The 20,208-nt window shown below is 40.5% G+C and overlaps 1 protein-coding gene across 3 annotated transcripts in view; it reads left to right on the top strand.

Annotated features, from left to right (window-relative positions):
• The first annotated feature begins 1,616 nt into the window (after positions 1-1,616).
• The window catches only part of dok7b (docking protein 7b), a 24,697-nt gene continuing 6,105 nt past the window's right edge, over positions 1,617-20,208 (top strand). The window contains exons 1-9 of one of the 3 annotated variants that reach the window (XM_084930429.1): positions 1,617-1,725; positions 1,837-1,882; positions 2,686-2,774; positions 3,464-3,614; positions 5,286-5,486; positions 11,277-11,396; positions 14,030-14,137; positions 14,702-15,582; positions 18,364-18,435. In XM_084930429.1, the coding sequence (XP_084786555.1) occupies positions 1,672-1,725; positions 1,837-1,882; positions 2,686-2,774; positions 3,464-3,614; positions 5,286-5,486; positions 11,277-11,396; positions 14,030-14,137; positions 14,702-15,582; positions 18,364-18,435 (1,722 nt within the window). In that variant the 5' untranslated portion in view covers positions 1,617-1,671. Of the gene's footprint in view, positions 1,726-1,836; positions 1,883-2,685; positions 2,775-3,463; positions 3,615-5,285; positions 5,487-11,276; positions 11,397-14,026; positions 14,138-14,701; positions 15,583-18,363; positions 18,436-20,208 lie in introns of all 3 variants that reach the window. The other 2 variants (XM_084930428.1, XM_084930430.1) reach the window with 2 other exon arrangements.

The raw sequence follows: 20,208 nt of genomic DNA, 5'->3' as shown, positions 1-20,208 counted from the left end.
ACAGTAAAAATAATGCATTTTGGGGTGAACATGAGAGAAATGCACATGTGTAATATGTAAATAGGGTCAGATGTTAAATGTGCTAAATTTAGATGCATACTAAAATATACCCAGTATAATTTCCTAAATGCTGCTGATACAAACAAAGGCAGTACAATACTGAGAATAGTGATGAAGATAGAAAACATTTTATGAAAGTTTGACCTCTTCTTTGAGGTCCAAAGTAACATGAGATTTAGTAACATCAGTAACATGAGACTATATTATTCCTTTTACTCAGTTTTCAATACAATCAGTGGCAGTAATAAGCACAGTTTATAGTTTGTTTAAAAAAATATTATTATTAATTCTTTGACCTTTAAATCAGTCTTTTGATACCAAAGGAGAGGTTAGAGGTCAAATTTGACATACTGTAAAAAGGTACTTTTGGTAAGCCACAATATGATGACAATATACACCTGTAAGAATCTTAGCTTCTGAGTTATAAAGCTTTTTGCCAATTTTTGACCAATCAGTAAGTTGACCTTGAAGACCTTGGTGGATGTAAGCCAAACTGTAACGAAGTATTAACATGACCCCACTTCAGAGTTCATTCAAAACTTTTCGAGCTATAGTGTTTACAGACAGATGATGACAGGCATGGATGCACGCAAACTACCAAAAAACTAAACTAAACAACAAAAAAAAAGCAAAAAAACCCCATGACCTCGGAGGAGGAGGTAATAAGGATGCCTAAGGATAAATAAATGTAAGTTGTTGTTCTGGCACCAGCAGTGTGGTTCACCTGTTGTTAGCCGGGCAAATAGCATCATTGATCCTCAGAGGTCAATAGCAGTGGAAGAAGACTGAATACCAGACAGAGCACGCTGCTCTAAGAAAAGAGTGAACCCCGTAAAACCTGCCGTTTGTAAAGTGAAACATGCTGAAATTAACGGCAACATTTTTCCACATTTAGCTCAAAACCTTACAAAAACATGTTTTTAACATTTAATATTTAGATTTAACATTTTGATTTAACATTTAAAATTGTGTTTTAAATATGAAAAGTTACAAATATTTTACTAAATGTCTTAAAAAATGACTCGAAAAAACATGTTTTTGTAAGGTTTTGAGCTAAATATGGAAAAATGTTGCCCTTAATTTCAGCATGTTTCTCTTAACAAACGGCGCCCCATAGACACCCCCCACCCCCCACAAACACCTTTATTCCAGGAATAATAGCGCTATAATAATTAATTTAGAGTATTTTGTTTTCAGATTTGAAACTATTTGCGCATTTAATGTCTTTTAATTGGCATTATTCTCCAGAAAGCCTTATGGATTAATTTTGGATTTCCTCAGTTAGGGCTTAGGCTCTACAGATTAGCGTCAATGCAACACTAATCCCTGTCTGATACCGGACTGAGGGAGAGTTAAGTGAAAGGTGCGCAGACTGTGCTTTTAATCGAATGAACTCCACTGTAAACAATACTTGATGCAGAGGAACAACTGGACTAACTTGGCAGAGGGCGACGACGGAGGAGGCCGTGTCTCTCACCGCCTCGGTGGTCTGATGGCGCAGGGTGCAGTCTGCCGGCGGGGGCCCGGACTCCAAAGGCTATTTTGAAAAGTGAGCCCCTGTACGCACGCACACACACACGCACACGCAGCTGCTCGAAACCATGACAGAAGATGACGGACACAGTGGTCGCGGAGGGACAAGTCAAGTTTAGAGAGGGAAAAAAGGTTAATTCCACATATTTGCGTCTCATTTTTCACTTTAAATGTGCTCCCATGCCTCTAGGCCAACTACAGGAATCTCCTTTGTGATTTACTTCTTTCCAAACTTCTTCACAGTGGAAGACTCGGTGGGTCGTTCTTCGGAAGCCCTCTCCGGTCGCAGGTTCGTGTCTTTTTTGGCTTCACTTTTTATTATTCCCACCCAGATTTTAACATTTCCACGGTGACACTACGATCTGTTGATTGATTCGTGTAACGATGCACTAATCTCTTTGATTTTCCTCCACTTAAACTGATACCAACTTGTCAGTTGGTCTCTTGGCTGTGCGCCACTGAGCGCGTAACGCAACATATCCGCGTAAACACGTGCGGATATTGTGCAGTGCATCAGGTCAATCGATCGAGTGAAGGTATTTTCTGTAATTGATCAGAAAAAATTTGAGTCTGGATATTAAATCCTGGAGGGAGACTTTTGGTGCCAGTTCGAATTAGGGTTAATAATTTGAAAACCTCCCAGTCAAAATCATAAACTGTCACAGTGCATTGTCTTCTCTGTAGCTTGCCAAGACTGGGGGCGCATGTCTTGAAATCTAAACAGAGATTAATTTGAGATGCTGTGGAGACAGACATAGATCCTCTGAGCATACAAAAACATATGGCCCAGTGCGCTGCTGCTCTGTCCCTGGAAGAAAAAAAATGGCAAGAGTGGTGGGAATAATGGGCAACTCTGCTCTGTACCCTGTGACTGTGCTTGTGTGTGTCAAAGCCTGTGTGAGCTTGTGGCTCGCTTTCATTATAAGCTGGATCAATTCATTGTTTTAGGGTTTGTTATGACAGCTGTGCCATAGTAGACAGCAGGCATGCAGCAGGGATTACAACAAGTGACACTTGTATTATTCTGCTATTAAACACGAAATGTACTTTTGACTCTGTCGGTCTGTAATGTTTTTCTCCGCACGTGGTCAGACTGCCTGTCCTTGCTGGTGTATAAGGAGAAGAAGAAAGGGAAGGAGAAGGGCAGCGGCCACAAGGAGAGGCTGAATGTAAAACTGGAGGTAAGTTAAGCAGCAGAACAAAGCCTGGCTGTCTCTGATCTCAAGTGCAGGTGCTCTGTACTGGTAGCAGCTCTTTAGTAGTTCTCCTTCACATAAATAAGCCTTTCTAAGCTACAGCTTTTAGGAGACTGCTGTCTCTTCTAGGTACTATAATGTAAATGCCACATGGATAGATAAGGGTAAAGTGGGTTTTGGAGTAAGCTGTTCAAATAGTTAAAAGGGAACTAAAGATGAATAGGGGCACTTTCTGAAAATACCCAATAGGGATGACTCATACTTATTTATCCTCTAATCCTCTCTCTCTCTCTCTCTCTACATATATATATATTAAAAAAATAAAAACAACTTCAAAGTGCACATCATTAGTATCTGAATGAACTCTTTTGTAGAAACAATGTGATCTCATCAGTAAACTGACACCAAATGAACCGGAGGTTTACACACGCTCTTGTAAAATAAACAAGCTCTGTTTTCTCTGAATGGAGATCTCACTCTTTGATATTACGAATCTTTTTGAGCTTTGATGTCATGTCACCAAAAAGCTAGAAAAGTATTACACCTGATGTCAGAATTTCATCTATCTGACCCGAGTTACTCCAGACTAGATCTGTTCCATCTCCATTCAATTTCTAAGGAGCATATCAATAGTAAAATGCAAACTCTACCTTTGGTTTACTCTGCTTCTTCAGGGGATCTGTGGCGTGGAGCCAGGGCTCGGATACGATGGCGTGTCCTACACCCTCTCCATCCTTTGCTTGGCACACATGCTGGTCCTTGGGTTCAACAACCGGGACACCCTGCTGGCCTGGGATGCCCGCATCCGCTACAGCTTGGGAGAAGGTCAGTGGTTTGGCCTCGTGTAGGTGTAGCATTCTCTAAGTAGAATAGTAGCTCTAGTAGTTGTAGTTATTGTCTCATGACTGCTCATAAGAGTATTTTCCTTGATCTCTGTTGATCTGACCAGGAGCTTACTTTTAATAAAAAATGTGTGGAGAGGCAGAAATTTCAGCAGATTCTACAGACTTAATTGACTTATTGTCATTATTCACTGTTCAAATACTCCTTTTTAAAAAATTTAGAGCATTGCATTCTTACTTATCTACTGAATTTCTCACACTGCAAACAGTAAACCTTGAAAGCGATCCTCTGTGTGTAAACTTGTGTAAATGCATCCCAATTTCCTCATTATAAGGGATATTGAAAAGTAAAGCAATGATAGAAATATATCACCGGTACAGTTTAAAAGGAAAACAAAAACTATTCCAGCCGAACATTTCAAACAGCCATAAATACGAGTGTTTAATCTATTATTTAAAACTCTCAGTTATATCTTAGTTGGCCTAAATCGTCCCGCTGAGAACTTTCAGAAACACTCTGATCCTGTCCAATTTTTCTTCTTAACTAGTCTTATTAAGACATTTTCTCACCATCACCAATATTAATAACTTATTGAAATAGCTCGGGTCTAATTTTGAACAGCCATGCTGTGAGATGAACTTATATTTCTTTTGAGCAGCACCAGCTGGTCCTATCACTGCTTATATTTCTAAACATTTCTCTGAACACGCAATTCATCCTCCTCCTCCTAAAATATCACCTTCAGGATATTTATAAATGTCCATCTTGTTTCCTTAATGTTATTATCCACAAGCATTCTGATCCTTCACCACTACGTAGAAGTCACACAGTGTTATCTACCTTTGAAATCCACAAATGCCTGGTTTCTTGATTTGCCTTTTAGGTTGTAATGTCACAGAGCATTTTTTTTGCCAGTCTAAGTATTAAGATTAAATCTTAGAAAAATTTTGGGTTAACATCACTCAATAAAACTGAGCACTTTTGTTTTCTGGAAACTATCTCACCTCAATTTACACTGCTGTTTAAGCTGCCAGTTTTTTTAAAAATGATAATCTTTATTATTTTGTTTTTGCCTGTAAAGCTCCCTTCTGTTTCACATTGTTTCGTCATTGGAGTATTTAGCTCCTCTCAAAGCCTGCTTGTTGCTCTAGCTGCTCACTCAGGGTGACAAAGTGAGCTTGATCTATTACGTCTTTACATAATGTTTCTTTGAAAGTGTTTTTTTATAGATTTTTAGATGATTTATTTCGTGCTTAGTCACCTAAACTGTGAAGGATAATTCCTATCATTTACTTGGCTCTTTCACTCCCATGCTTGTACTCTGTATGTGGCACTGTGCAGTACATGGCTTTGAGAGGGAGAGACAGTCCTTGGCACCGCACTGGGGCCATCTGCACAAACTGGGCAATGACAAATTGCAGCCTGCCAGGCTTAAAAAACTGCTCAGTCATTATTGCTACAGTCATCAGTTACGTGGTGCATATGTGTTTATGCACGTGTGTGTTTTTATGCTCCACCTCATTTGTTACGTGATGGATGTGCTGCACGATCAGTGGCACTTTAGTTGTCTGCAGCCTAAGTGATTCGAAGCCATCATGATTGCATTGCCATGAAACGCTCTTTTCAAATGTCTGTCTTTCTTCTCCCTGCCAGTCCACAGGTTTAGCGTCAACGTTGAACCAGGTACCAAACTGGAAAGCGGTCCTGCATCACTCCACCTGTGCAACAACTTGCTGGTCCTCACCAGAGGCCTCCCTCCCGTCGTTGTTGGCCACTGGAAGTTGTCGGCGTTACGTCGCTACGGTGCTGTGCCAAATGGCTTCGTGTTCGAGGGAGGGACTCGGTGTGGATATTGTAAGTATCTGGTGGACTGAGAAGCTTTAATTTATTTAGCCCTACAGCCTGCACCCAGAAATGAAACACTCTGACATTACCAAGTGAAAAATCATCACTCGCAGTGCCGTACTACATCACGTCCTTTGATGTTATTATTTGTTATGTTTTAGTGGATGATGTCAGATCAGAGATTACAAAACTTCAATGCGATGTCAGTCCCTCAGAATCAAAGACCTTTATATGTTCAGTCAGGTGAAATCTGACATTGCCGACACATAGACATGAAAGGGCTTGTACGTTGACAAAACAGGCCCACATTTATAAAGTGCTCTGGAGCTTTTGATCATGTTACATGACCTTCCTCAGCAGATGAAACTTCCCCTTTTGTCATGAAATTACAGATGTTTTTCTTCTTTTTCTCCATTCTTGACGTATTAGCCTAAGCTGAAAAGTTCATTTTGGAAACTGTAGTTGAGAAAACAGTTTCACTGTTCATTCAGTTGCTGTTGCGCTCATTGCTTTCAATCATATTCTATTACATGAATTTAAAGCTCCAAAAGAACTACTAAATGAACTGACAGTCCATTTAATACGTTTTTTTTAAAATTTTTAAATATAAAATCATACAAGGTGTGAGCTCGAATGACCACAGAGAAAACTGTGCCTGGTTAATCACAGATTGTACTCGTCCTCTAGAGACAACCCGAGTATATTCACGGAAATTCAAGGTCTCACTCACTCAAGTGGAAATTGCACACTGAAGGACGCAACAGAAAAAAGCCACCGCCCGTGAGAATGCATTCAGCCACCAAAGACAGATGTTCATCTTAACAATACTTGAAGCTCAACTTTAAAATCTAACCAACTGTTCTTTAGTTACTTCTTTGGTCCAGAAACAGTTGATAGAGTGCACAATCACAGCAGCAGTTCCACTTTTAAAAAGGTCTTTACTTAGGTTAATATAACCTCCTTTAAAGTTTGCTTCAGTGCTCACGGGTTAATAGAGCTGTCACACTAACGCTAACACACCTTTGCAAAAACGTGATTTATTATAAGTGTTTATAGCGTAACTATATCCACTTTCTATGTATGAACCCTCCACACTGCCCACCTGCCCACCAAATAATGGCATGTATGTGTGTGTTTGTGTTGTTGCCAGGGTTTAGATATCCTCTGAATGTCCAGCTCATGTGGGCATGAATGTAAAGAATGACTGGCAGCTTTATGTTTTTAGGTGGGATGTGTGTGTGTGTGAATTAGAGAGGGAGGGGGCAGATACATGGACAAAGGTGATAATGGAACCTGTTTGAAGTTTTCAAGTTGCTGTCACCCAGGTATCTGGAAATACAAGATTAAATTTTCCATTTAGTTAGAACTCTTTGTCCTTGTATGCTGCTTTACGATTGTCTGTGTTTTTGAGTGTGTGTGTGTGTGTGTGTGTACAAGAATAACCACAAGGTCTGGTTTCAGTGTTCTGATGAGCAACATCTATAAATACCAGTCACTCCCCTGTAGTGGACACTCAGCCAGTCACAAATTCCCTGGTGGCTGCATGTCCAATCATAGTTTTCCCCTTCATCTGATCTGCATATTACCCAGCAGTCACAGGGGCAGTAGGAAGAGACTCTCTTGGCATAGCACGAAAGAAGCAGAAAGATGTGAGAGTCGAGTAGGCAACTGACATTCCTTGCATGAGTGCAAGGTAAAGCGGAGTGTTAGTTTACATTTTCACATGTTTATTTGTAGTTGGTGAGTACATGTGACACGTCCACACCGAGCAGTAGTTTTGTGGAGTGCAGGCTTTCAACATTTCGCATCTAACTCTACCAGACACCTCGCCAGAGCTAATCTATAGAGGCTATAATGAAAACTGACATTTTTTTGCAGAATGAACATCATATTTTTGGGCCATGCCTTGTTCTCTGTAGATCCTCTTGTAAATGCTCTCATGAAACTGGGAACAATGCTTTCTAAATAAGTCAGAAGAGCCACACTTTAACGTCAGCGAAGGAAGAGTGGTACAGTGGTTAGCATTCTCATATTATACCAAGAAGGTCGTGGGTCTGAATCCAGAATCCAGCTGGGCTTCTCATGTTCTCCCCGTGTCTATGTGGGTTCTCTCCGGGTACTCTAGCTAACTCCCATAGAAAAAGCTTTTTAATCACACTATAGCATCAATTCAATTAAACTTCTGGGCTATCAGTCTGGTTAGATTTAGTAACAGGAGGAGTTTTAATAAGTTTCAGGTGCTGTGGTGTTAATGAAATTAACAGCAAGGGGACTAGAGGGGCAACAACCCCCGAAACAGGAATGGATTTACAGGTGAAGGCCACTGACATTCTTTAGCTAGTGTCAGTGTCACTGCTGGTAGCATGAGGCGACACCTACAGATGTTGCACAGGCAATCCAGCTCCTCCAGGATGGCACATCAATACGTGCTACTGCCAGAAGGTTTGTCTCCCAACACAGTCTCAAGAGCAGGGAGGAGATTTCAGGAGAGAGGCTGGAGATCTGTCAGAATACTAAAAAAAGACCTTCAGTGGCCCTCTGGTGTGAATGTCTCTGACAAAACCATCCAGGACCAAACTTTATCCTGGTCGCCTGAGGGCCCGACATCCTTTATGGGCCCTGCACCTACTGGCTAGCACTACTGGAACTGGCAGGTCTACCACTGGGACTCTGTGCTTTTCACATATTAGGTTCTCCCTGTGAACACGTGACAGGCCTGAAAAGGTCTGGAGAAGCCATGGAGAATGTTATGCTGCTTATAACATTTTGTTGGTCACAGACCTCTACAGGCTAGAGAATGGCACACTGACTGCCAGGTATCAGGATGAGGTCCTTGGACTTACTGACAGAGCATACAGTGCTGCATCATGATCCACAACAGTGCCCGGCCTCTTGTGTCAAGAGTGCAACTTTTCCTGGATGTTGAAGAAATGAATACCATTAGTCCCTGGCCCACACCTGCCTGAACTAAATCCATTTGAACACCTCTGGGAAATTATGTTTTCATTGTTGCCAGGCATGCATACAAGCATGTGGGGGGCATACAAACCAGACAAAATGGCCTAGCCTGCTGAATCTTTTTTCACTTTGAATTCAGCACTCTGCAGGCCGACAAATTTAATATCTATCAAATGACGTGGTATTTTTTCGTTCCTAACACATTACCCAGTCCATATCAGTATAAATATCCAGCATGATTTTTTTCCCAGTTGAGATCTAAAGTGTTTTCAAACTGTTCCCTGAATTTTGCTCAAGTTGTGTGTTTTCTGCTGCAAATATTGTGCGATTCCTTTACCACTCTCTGCTTGGGGATACTTGGTAATAAAATATGAGTGTATTTAGCTCTACTCAAGTTATCAGTCTCATTAAATCTGTTCAGTAAGCAGAGGAAATTATACTGTTTATCACTCCGCTTTTAATCATGGACAATCTTATGATCTCTATTCATCATTGGAGAAATCACAGCGCTCTTTCACAGACCACCAATTTTGTGTGGACCTCTTTGTAAATTTCAAAGGTTCCCAGAAGATTATTATAACATCATCAGTACAAAGATGTGCAAATGCATTGGAATAATTATGCTAAATGAGACTAACAGTTCTGTGGCCCTTTTTTGCTACAGAAAGCTGGTAGAACTGCTCTTGCTCTTGTCAAGTCCTGCAGTACTTTCTGCTGCATCTGCATTTTCAAAGTCGGCTTCAGAATTAAAGACATGCACTGTAGTAATGATGACAAGCCTTTTTAGTGTCATGGGCACTAATCATGCACACTCCCCCGATAGCCAACAGACCAGGCGGTCCTTTGGGATAGCAGTAATCAGTAATCAGGTCTTCACGGTTGCCCGTTGGGTGTGTGCCTTGGGTTGTAGAGTCACATGCATGCACTTTGTAGCAGTGTAAAGTGATATCAGAGCCCCTTCTATTAGATGTGATAATGAGGCCACTGTGTTCTGTAACCGATGATGTTTGGAAGAGAGCCTGCATCTTAGCTGGATGGATATTTCCTGGCTTATCAGGGCCGCACATGTTCACGGCGACCTGGTTACACAGAAACTCACGCACATCCACACACGCGTCTTTAGGGCACACATGCAGAGACGTAATGACGCTCCGCAGAGTTTGGATCGCCGTCAAGTCCTGTGATCCAGATAAAAGCAATTTTAAGCTCACATGCTATGTCAGCAATCGTTCAGTGCCTCTCAGTGGGTAATAGCACACCCACCCTGATCTTGTAGTATGTTAATGCACGTGTTACAGCATTTTTCTTTAGTGTCGTACATTGCACACTTTTTTCCACAGTATCATCCTTTAGTTTATTCCCTGTTCTCTTGATCAAAGGGCATTTTAAAAGTAAATCTAACTTTAGCAACTCTCTTGTCTTTTGATAAAGTGTCAAGTGATCCACAGAGGTTAAAATGTCTCTTGCTGTCTCCATCTGTCATTAGAAATGATTTTTTTCTCTTGAAGTGAAACAGTCAAAGCCATCGGCATCCTTCAGTAGACTGGGTGTTGGATCAAAACCAAACAATGAAAGTCCAGCAGATATTAAAAACAGACTGACTGACTGGACAAGTCTTTTTAAAATAGTTTTTAGTTAGCTTAGATGAACACAAATCCCCTGCACACAGGAATGTTTTTTTTTGTTTTCAGTGGAAAACGCCGCCGCAACAAGCAAATAAAAACCTGTTTCTTTGAAGATGAATTGTCATACAGCAGAGTTTTGTAAATTTGTGAGAAATAAATGAGAAGTGGGTACAAAAAGGTCTCATCGCTACAACAGCCCCAGAGATAATTGCAGAAAAAAAGAGTTTATTTCAACCTAACATATACCAGTTACTCTTACTGCTACGATGTGTCTTCTTTGTTTAAAGGGGGGCTAATATTATGCTAATTTCCACCTCCGTATTTTTTTTGTATGATTCATCGGTCTAATAGCTCTCACTCTCTCTCACACACATACACACTTTTTTAGCAAAGTGCTTGCTTTCATAGTTCTTGTGGTGGAAAACTGACTGAAGCAGTGTGTCGCTATCACGCTGTTCCACTGACTCAGGGAAAATGCAACACATAATTCAGCTAATGTATTTCCATTACATTTAATGTTCAGTGGTGATATAAATGAGAAACTCTTTTCAATTATTCAGTCTGAGGAGCCACACGGTCATCTGAAAGCATATTGTACCAGTGCTCCTTATTTATTAAAGGAGGGCTTCATGGGCACAATTTCTTTGTGACATTTGGGTTTTTCCTTTAAGAAAATTACTACTATTGAAAATACATTTAAAAGACTGAGTGGCATTATTTAGGACTGAATGATGTTATCATGCCAATAGATTGTGTGAACAATTTTCTGTTTGGGATTCTGAGCTGCTTTTATATTAACAGCAACTCAGTTTCATATGTTTGTTTTCTTTCTTAGCCAAAACCCTGAGTAATGCCTTGATTTATGGCTGTTTTTCCCTCCTAAATGTTTGTAGCGTGAAGTTTTGATGTTTCATTATTTTTTTTTTTTTACTTATTTTTTCCCTTCCTTTTGTTTTCACTGACATCCACCTCTGTGCGGGTTTTATAGGAGAGTGGGAGCTTGAATTGATAGACATTTTATGTAACCTTTAAAAAATAGCTTTGCCTTCACAGCAGGCTTCTGAACCACAGTGAATATGATTTGGCCTTGTTTAAAAATGTTTCACTCAATATTTCAGCAATTTACTACAGCAGTCTTCTCACTCCTGCTGTCTGTTATATTATTTATTAAACTGCTCTTTATGGTATACACATTATCTCCTCTTCGCTTGTCCAGGGGCTGGTGTTTTCTTCTTGTCCTGTTCAGAAGGAGAGCAGATCAGTTTCCTATTCGACTGCATCGTCAGGGGCATCAACCCCAGCAGGGCACCACATGGCCTGCAACCTGACCTGCCAGGTAAAAACACTTAGAAACTGCAAACAGAACACAAGTGAAATTTGTCAGGAATATGTTTACAAAAGTGTGCAAGTTAAAAAATGTAGGTAAAAGATGGACAGGCCGTGGTGATAAGACTGTGGACAGCTGTTGTGGTGGTGATGTGTTTTACTTTATTCCTTAATAGTCCCACATTTTTAGAGGATCAGAAATAATCAGTCTGTTTGTGTAATTTTATACATGAGCCCGAAAGCGATGCCAGTATAAGCTGGGATAGCTAGGAAGCTATTATTTCCATGTTTAGAAGAACAACTTCACAACTCCCAAACAAGTCAAGGACACTTGACTCGGTTTGTGACTTCCATGAAAAGATTTACCGCCTGTTTCCTGCACATGCTTAACATTTGTGTCAGGCGCCACAGTAACAGAAACACCACATGCTTTATGCCCCCAAGAGTCATGCTGTAGATTAAGGGTGTCATTCCTTTGTGTGTGACTTGTGCTTTGTTGTAATATATTTCTAATTCCACAGTAATTTTTGCTTCAGGAACTGAATAGAGAGTTTGAATAAACATTACCTGAGCATCAACGTGTAATTTTTACAGTTTTTAGTGAAATGAACATTGACACAGCATTGCACATTAGCTAGCATTACTACACTTTTTCTGCATTCAAACTTAAAATAGTATCTGTCTTTTTTCACCCGGACCCATTTTTCCCCCAGTCATCCATCATACTGGAAGTCTCTGAAGAATTATTTATATCTCACATGTCAGTAAGCACAGCGCTGTACTGAAGTTTTATACCACTGAGGACAAATATCAGTCCTAAGACTTGTTCTTCTTTAACAGCAGGGGCTTTGCCAGCTTACTAGGACAGGTTTTTTTTCTGCATTAACATTTGCATACTGAATCTATGCTTTTCCTCATATTCTCTGCCTGTTGTTGTTTCATTTCTTTGTGTATTCCCTCTTTAGATTAGCTGAATTATGTGAAATCATAGCCAGGAATAATAAATATTCTTGAACTCATGCATAAGACAAACAAACAAAACAGAAGAGCCAGTGATAAAAACATTGCTCCATAGCCCCAGTACTGTTCAGTAGCTCCAGAGGATACCTTTAAATATAGTGTTTAGGTAGGTCTATACATTTCTGAACAGTGACAAAAGTTGGAAACTATGTATAAGAATGACTCATGAAAATGTCTGTGTAGGTTCTCAGTCATCAAGGTCACGGCAGTACAAAGAGCTTGGAAAGAAAGAGACTGGACTTCTCTAAGTTTCTTTTTCCTTTCCAAGCTCCTTATACTCATGAAAATGATGCAGTACTGTTCAGCTAAAGCTGCAAATTCTGCACTTTAAGCCCACATTCATTATATAACTTTATGCGCTACATATTTTATTTTTAGCTTACTATAAATCTATATTTAAAGATAAACATTGCAAGTGCAAATACTGGTATTGGAGTAAAACATGTGTACAGACAAACTAGGACTAGATCAAACAAAATCAGGGCAAATAGCTGTGTGAATGCGTTGAATATCTGGGTCAACCAGTTTGACAGAAATGGGGGAAAAATGAATTCCAGGTTGAAAATAAACCAAAGTTCCCTGTAACTTTTATTCCAGCATTAACCAGCCTGCGTCATCAGCTATGAGGCCCACTGTAACCCCACTGTGACATTCAGTGCTGAGAACTGGCTATAATTAGTCAAGTAGCTACGTTAGCAAATGTTAGCTGACACCTCACATAGTGTAGTGAAGAAACTTGGCATCTACATATTAGCATTAGCTGCTGGAGTCCAGGGAGTAGAGTTCCAGGTGTTAGGTTGTTGACACCTATACAAGCACCCACTGACCCACTGCAATGTGCGGACACTGGCGCGCACACACACTGGTGCGCACACACAAACAGGAGCCATGCTGCCCCTCTAACACTCACTCGCCTCTACAGTATGTATATATAGCAGGAATAAGGAGTGTAATTAGCAAGGTTTTACACAAAATTAGTGTTCTAACAGATTGTCGAGGCGCCTATAGCGTCCTCGGGAGATGTTAAATTTACAAGCTGTTGAAAGAATTAGATGGACACACACACACATGCACACACACTCATATTTTAAAGAGCAGTCTGATAAATGCAGCAGATGTCTTACAACTTTAGTTTTGATTTTATACATTTTGTATTAAGATCACAGCAGCATCTGAAATATACTCTAACACAATGAAACAGGTTATTATTGTGCTTAAAAAAAGTCAAATGTCAATGGCCTGGTGTTTTATTCTGCAATGTAACTTCATGTGAAACTAAAAGCACACCCCACCATTCAGTAGAACCACCTTTCGTAGTTATAACTTGAAGTATAATTTTCATGAACTTATTAAATCATCTCATTGTTGTGGACGAATTTTGGCCATGTCTTCTTTACAGTGTCGGTAGATTGAGGTTTGTAGGTGTGTCCTACCTTTCCGCCCTGTTTCTGCTCTCATCCCAATTTTTAGATTTGTTGCTGTCATCAAATTAAAAGCAAAAACAAAAACAATGAGCTAATATTTTTCATTAAATAGTAAAATGTCTCAGATTTCTGTGTTGTAAAGTATGGCTTAATGAGATTTGCAAATAACTGTTCATTCAATTATTTATTTACGTAGCAGATCCCAGTGCCGATCCAGCTTCAGCAGAGGAACGAATTAACCTTGAGGCATCAGTGCTGGAGAAAAGACTGAGCATGTTGTCTCAGTGCAGCTTAGCAAGCAGCACAGGTACGTTATTTTGTAAAGTTCACCTCAGCTTATACAACCAACACATAACTCTTTTCATAATGTTTCATAAGGAAAAATTGCATCGTCTGAGGACCTTCAGATGTTTCTGTGAACTATGAATCTCTTTCACGTCGTTGCTCCGTGTATATTTGGACCGCTGACATGACCACACAGTCGTTTAATCACTGCTCTATATTCATGCTGCTATTTCGGGATTTTCATCGTAATTATGTGTGTACATATGTGAATGTCAGTATAGTCAGAGCAGATGATTCATGCCTGCTGAGAGTTTGTGAAATAAATATTTCCTTTTCCTGCCCGCACTGATTAGCAGCACCTGTTAATGACCTGTACTGTAATTAATGAGCAAATGATTGAACACTGACTTCACAGAGTTGTAATAATTTGCCCACAGCACCAAGTTAAAGGTGTGATTTATATATTATTGATGAAAAATCACTATCTGCAGTTTAACTTGGCGTTTGGTGCTTACAAACTGATTTATTTCAGTGTGTGTCTCACTTATTACTCATTACAGTCAATTACCTTTCTCTCCCTCTTCAGCCTCCTCTTACAGCTGCAGTACATCTGTTGCTGGAGACGACCACAGCAGTATTTCCAGCTCTTCCTCCAGTCAATCAGATGCGAGTTATGGAAGCAGACTTCCAGTGTGGGCGGAGCCATTAGGCAGACTGCACCTCTCCAGTGAGACAGCTTCAAGCTCTTCCACGCTGAAAGCACTGGCCAGTTCAGATGACCGGCTTTATTCTGCTGTTTTGGGAGGCTCCAGGAGCCATCCCTCCTCCACCCACATCCATCCTCGCGGTCTCCATGACAGCGGGCGGCAGAGTTCATTAGACAGTGGGATTGGGATAGCGACAGGCAGCCACTCTTCTTACTCAGGGAGCTATTCCTCATGTACGGGGAGTCTGGACATGGCCAGCGGGGGAGTAGGGGAGGAATTTGGCTCTGTGGCCAGCCTTCCTCCTGCTCCTTCTTTTCCTTCCTCACCTCCTTCTGCACCACCCCCAACTCCTCCTTCTTCTCCTTTTCAACCCATGCTTATCCCAGAGGGCAACACAGCCTCCTGTTCCTGCTCCTGCTCCTCCAGATCTGCATCTCGTACATCTCGAAGGCATAGTGAAGAATACCGGATTCCCAGTCTGCTTAGACTGTGGTATGATACGCCCAGGAGTCTGCTCCGAACTCAACCTCAAAAGAAGCCATCGTCCCACGGAGCCCAGTCTGAGCTCAGCAAAGACAATAAGAGCAGTGGAGATGGAGGTGATGGTCAGGGACAAGGAGGAGTGATGGCTCAGCGTCAGGCCATGATGCAGCGCTCACACTCCTGGGGTAGCGAGAGGGCGCCCTCTGTGGACAGTGAGGGGAGGTCCACTCCCAGACCCTTGTTGGTCCCTGGAGGCTTAAATAATGCAGAAAAGCAGGTACAGGGAGGGTCACAGTGTTTCACTCCCCCATTCTCTTCTCTCTGCTGTTTGCATAAAGAAACAAAACAAATGAAATACTAATAATTACTAATCATTAAGTTAATCGCTCTTGCTAATCATGCTATACTTTGCCCCCACTAATGCAAATCTCCATAACGCACTAAATAAACCCACTATGGCGTATTTCTATTCTTACGCTATTAAAAGAGATCTTATGTAACTCTCCCCTTTGTAAATAGGCAAGAACGTGCTCCCAAGTAGAGTTTGGAAGTTATGGGAATAGGAAAGAGAGCAAGATGACTACAAGTGATATTCCTGAAAATCTGGGACCTGTTGTCAAAAATATTTAGCTCTACTAGAGTTGAGGTACCTCAGTGAAATTAGTAGAAAATAAATCATTCCCTGTCTAATAAAAGAAAACCTTCTGTGTTCAAACCCCTATTTGTGTGAAGGTACTGAAACATTATTATAAATTTGCATTTAAAGAAATATAGTCAATCATTTTGCAGAATAAGACCCTGAGTTACTAAATACAACACAAAAATATCACAGTGAATGAGCAGGTTGCTTCCTGCTTTCAAAGAGACATTTTAATGTCATCATGTCTGGAAAACATATAAACAATTTCATCATGTAGTTTTTTTTAAAATTTCAGCTTCATTTGTATTTTTATTTATCTTTCAACGGTAAAAGAATACTCAGAAAATTTCCTGGATCAACATCAAGTAAAGGTGAATCAAATCTGTCTGTAACTTAAAAAACAGACAAATCAACCACCTTAGTGCAGCGAATGAGCCTGAATCACATCCCTCAAAAGTTCAAAAACACTGGTTTTATTAATAAAATCTATAATGTTCTATTTTATGCTCTTTAATTAAAATAAAAATAAACCACAGCTGTTAATGCTGTGATATATATGCAACATCTGCAGAAAAAAGTTAAACTATTGTATTTACATCCACCTATCAATAATTCTATGTAGACCGAATACTCCAATTATCTATTTAGTATTTTTTCTCTTTAATGTCAGAAATTCTGTTGCTAGTAAAATCAAGAGGAAAAATATTTAAGAGCTTGGGTTAAAACAGAAACTTGCAGTGGAAATTAGTTGTAAGTGGAACACCAACACCTGCTAAAATATACCCTTAAACAGTAATTTGGTGACTTTTTTAGTGTTTTTTTTTTTTTTTTTTTTTTTAATTAATAGCACCAGAGATCTCAACTTAAGTCTATTTTAATAAGTCTATGGTCTATTTTCCTAAAGCACTTTTCCTCTGTTTGCCCTCTGCTTCACAGTATTACATAACCCTGCAGTGTTTGCAACTAATGCAGCAGCACTTCAAGCAGCAATTATCTGGCCTTTTCACATAGACACCACTACTTGCTTTGGAACTAATGACTGACTTGGGTGGCTGCTTTTGTAATTGTGATTTACAGTACAGTCAATGCTTTAAAGGATCATTAGGAAGCTGAAAAAACTGTGGAGGGGAGAAAAAATCTGCCAGAGGAGCAGAAAAGTAGGAAGAATGAATTTCTATATAAAATATTCTGTTCTGTGATTCAGGCTGAGGCGCTCGAGCATTGCAAACCCTTATCGATGTATCACAGGGCTTTAGGGACAAAACTTTTTTCCTTTCATTTGTTTTAAAATGTGATTTATTTTTCACTTCATTCTGTTCTACAGTGCGGTTCTTTTCTGCACTCACAGCATGCTTCCTGTGTCTCTTCCATATGGGCAGTTTAGGGTCCAAATGATTTTAGATGCCTTCGGCCTGAAAACCACAGGGTGAGGAACCATGGTGAGAAGACTTAGACACAGGCAGAAGTATGTGTGAACCAAAGCCAGGTTCTTCTCACTGTGAGGTGACAGTTCCACCCGCTGAGCCACTCAATTGCCCATATAGAAAAACAAAATCAGTGTGGGTGTCTGTTGCACACCTGTCTCGAGCTGGCGTTGTTTTTGATTTTCATACTTTTGTCTGAAACCTCAAATGCTCTCAGAAGAGACTTTCCCACATTGTGTGTAATTAATTTTTTGATGGGTTGTGAAAAGCGCTTCCCCCTTATAACAGGCAAATTATCATCAGAACAGGAGAGGAAACAGCATGTCTTGTGATTTCTGACAGGCTGTGTAGGAGTGTGTGTGTGTTCATTATACAGCGTGCATGCTGCAGAGAGTGAGAGGGAGCAAAGGGGACTGAAAAAGTTAATAAGTAGTGATGAAACTGGCTGAAATCCTCAGAGAGGAGAATCCCACTGTGTGAAACACAAATGAGTTTTCCTTATTTTCATTCCTCAAGAGTTGGTGGTTCAGTGTAGCAGAAACTCAGCGTCCTTCATGTTTGGTAATGGTTAGAATACCTGAATTCACGTGTACCATCATGTCTGTTGAGACAGACTGTATGATGGATAATATCTGTGAAACTCCAGCCTGCTGTATTATTAGCTGCTGAGGAGAGGAGTAAATGGTAAAGTGAGACATGCTGTCAGAGCTTTCTCATGTCTGAGCCAGCTATCCTTTAGTCTGCCTCTAAAGATGTCAGATCTAACCTCTCAGCTCTGCAGCTTTTTTTCCTCTTCACCTCTTGTTCTCTGTTCCCCCTTTTCCTAAGTCTTTCTCCAAACCAGTTTATTTTCAAGCCTCTTTGGCTATAGCTGTTTTGCCTCCCTCCTCTGCATCCCCTCTCTCCGTACCTTAAAATCATGCCCCTTTCCTGAATTTTGCAGTAAAAGCAATTAACTGAGCCTTGACAGTATGTCCTCTTATCTCCCACCCAGTGCAGTCATGGTTTAGACAACTACATTACACAAGAGCAGTGGCGGTCAGTGAGGAACACAAGCTACACGCAGGTAAGATTGTATCTGCCCATTTTGGCTTGTGCAGGGCAGGAGCCATAAAATTGCTTTTGTAAGATTAAAGCAGGTCTTCAGCTGCAAGAATACTCTGCCCTTTGGAATTAGAAGGGTTTCTGCACTGATTATCTCTAATGATTGCATCTTCAGTCACAATGTTAGAAAAAACAAACAAACAAAACCCAAATATGTACAAAAGCCAGGGAGAGTTGAGCTATTACCATTTAGTCAGCTGTGATAAAATAAAGAGGTTCACCTCACACAGATGTTGCTCCCAACACAAGCGTATTGTTTTTTTGTTTTGTTTTTATGCTATAGAATTAGATTTACTATAGAAAATTCCAATTCTGCTCAGAAACACACACTGTAAGTAATAAATATTGTTAGTGGAAATGGCAGACATTCGGTCTTCTCTTCATGTATTTAAACAAGCATCCTGCAGTGACTGTTTTGACCTTTCCAAAAAGCAAAGTGGTCATTAAAATTCAAATAAACTAATAACACTCAGACAGTTGTATTTTAAGGTCTTTAGAGACTTGCACAGTGATCAGACGGGTATTTGGACCATTTATCTGGTCTCATAAATATATCTTGGATGTCTAACCTGAACGACTCTATCCACGTCATGCCACAGCATCGATTGGGTTAAGGTCACAATTCCTTGACTTGGCGATTCACAAGCATTCATTTTCTTCTTTTTCAACCTTTCATAGGTACAGTAATTGGTTTAATTGTTATGTGAATTACTGGCCTGAGGTACCAAAGCAGTCCCAAACAATATATACGTTGTAATCTACAGATGTGAGGGCTATAGGTCTGTAGTCCATGAGTCTGTCTATATCAGTCTTTTTGGGCATAGAAATGATAGCGGAGGCCTTCAGACAGGTGGGAACGGTGGCATGAGTCAGGGAGAGTTTGAATAACCTGATGAGGATCCCTGCAAGTTGGTCCGCACAGGCTTTAACCACAGTCCCTGGGATGCCGTCAGGTCTTCCGGGATTCACCCCAGTCTCCTCCTGACCTCATGTTCCTGGAGGTACAGGGGGGATGTGCTGGGTGAAGGGGAGGTGGGGAGCAGGGTGAGTCGTGGAGGGGTGGTCTCAAACCAAGCAAATAAGGTGTTGAGCTCCTCTGCAAGTTTGAGGCTACTGTTAGATGCTTGTACTGTTTCTACTCTTGATAGGATTGGCTGTCCACGATTACACGAAGAGCACGATGCTCAGTACTAAAGAACTCAAAGGTAAAAGCTCAAAGCGTCCACAGCAATCTCTTCACATTAAAGTCTCTGTGTATGTGTCCACTATAAGAAAAAGGAAAAGTGTTAAAGGAAGGTCACTACAAACAAAATTACTGCTCTCTAAATAAACATTTCAGTCTGATTCAACACTGCAAAATACTGACTGCTGAATGTCTTTTGAAATAACTTAATTTGAAAGAAAAAGGCAAAACACACAAAAATCCTAACCGTAAAGCATGGTGGCAGGGGCATCATGGCTTCGGCTGCCTTGCTACCTCAGGGGCTGGTCACATTGGGATTATGGAGGAAATTTAACAGAAAAGTGTCAAAGCTGTAGTTTATGACCTGAAGTGTGGGCAGCTTAGGTGATCAACAAGAAAACAACCCAAAGCAAAGAAATAAACCAAAAGGAAGGAACTGTTATCAAATGGTCAAGCACTGACAGGTACTGACCTTCATTTTAATGAGATGTTCGGATGTGACCCGAAGAGTGTTTTTAAATCAAGACATCCTAGAAATCTTTGTCCTGTTTA

The sequence above is a fragment of the Perissodus microlepis genome, chromosome 6, assembly GCF_051167445.1.
Source record: "Perissodus microlepis isolate ML-2025 ecotype Zambia chromosome 6, ASM5116744v1, whole genome shotgun sequence".
NCBI lineage: Eukaryota > Metazoa > Chordata > Actinopteri > Cichliformes > Cichlidae > Perissodus > Perissodus microlepis.
This window is presented reverse-complemented; position numbering and strand designations above follow the sequence as displayed.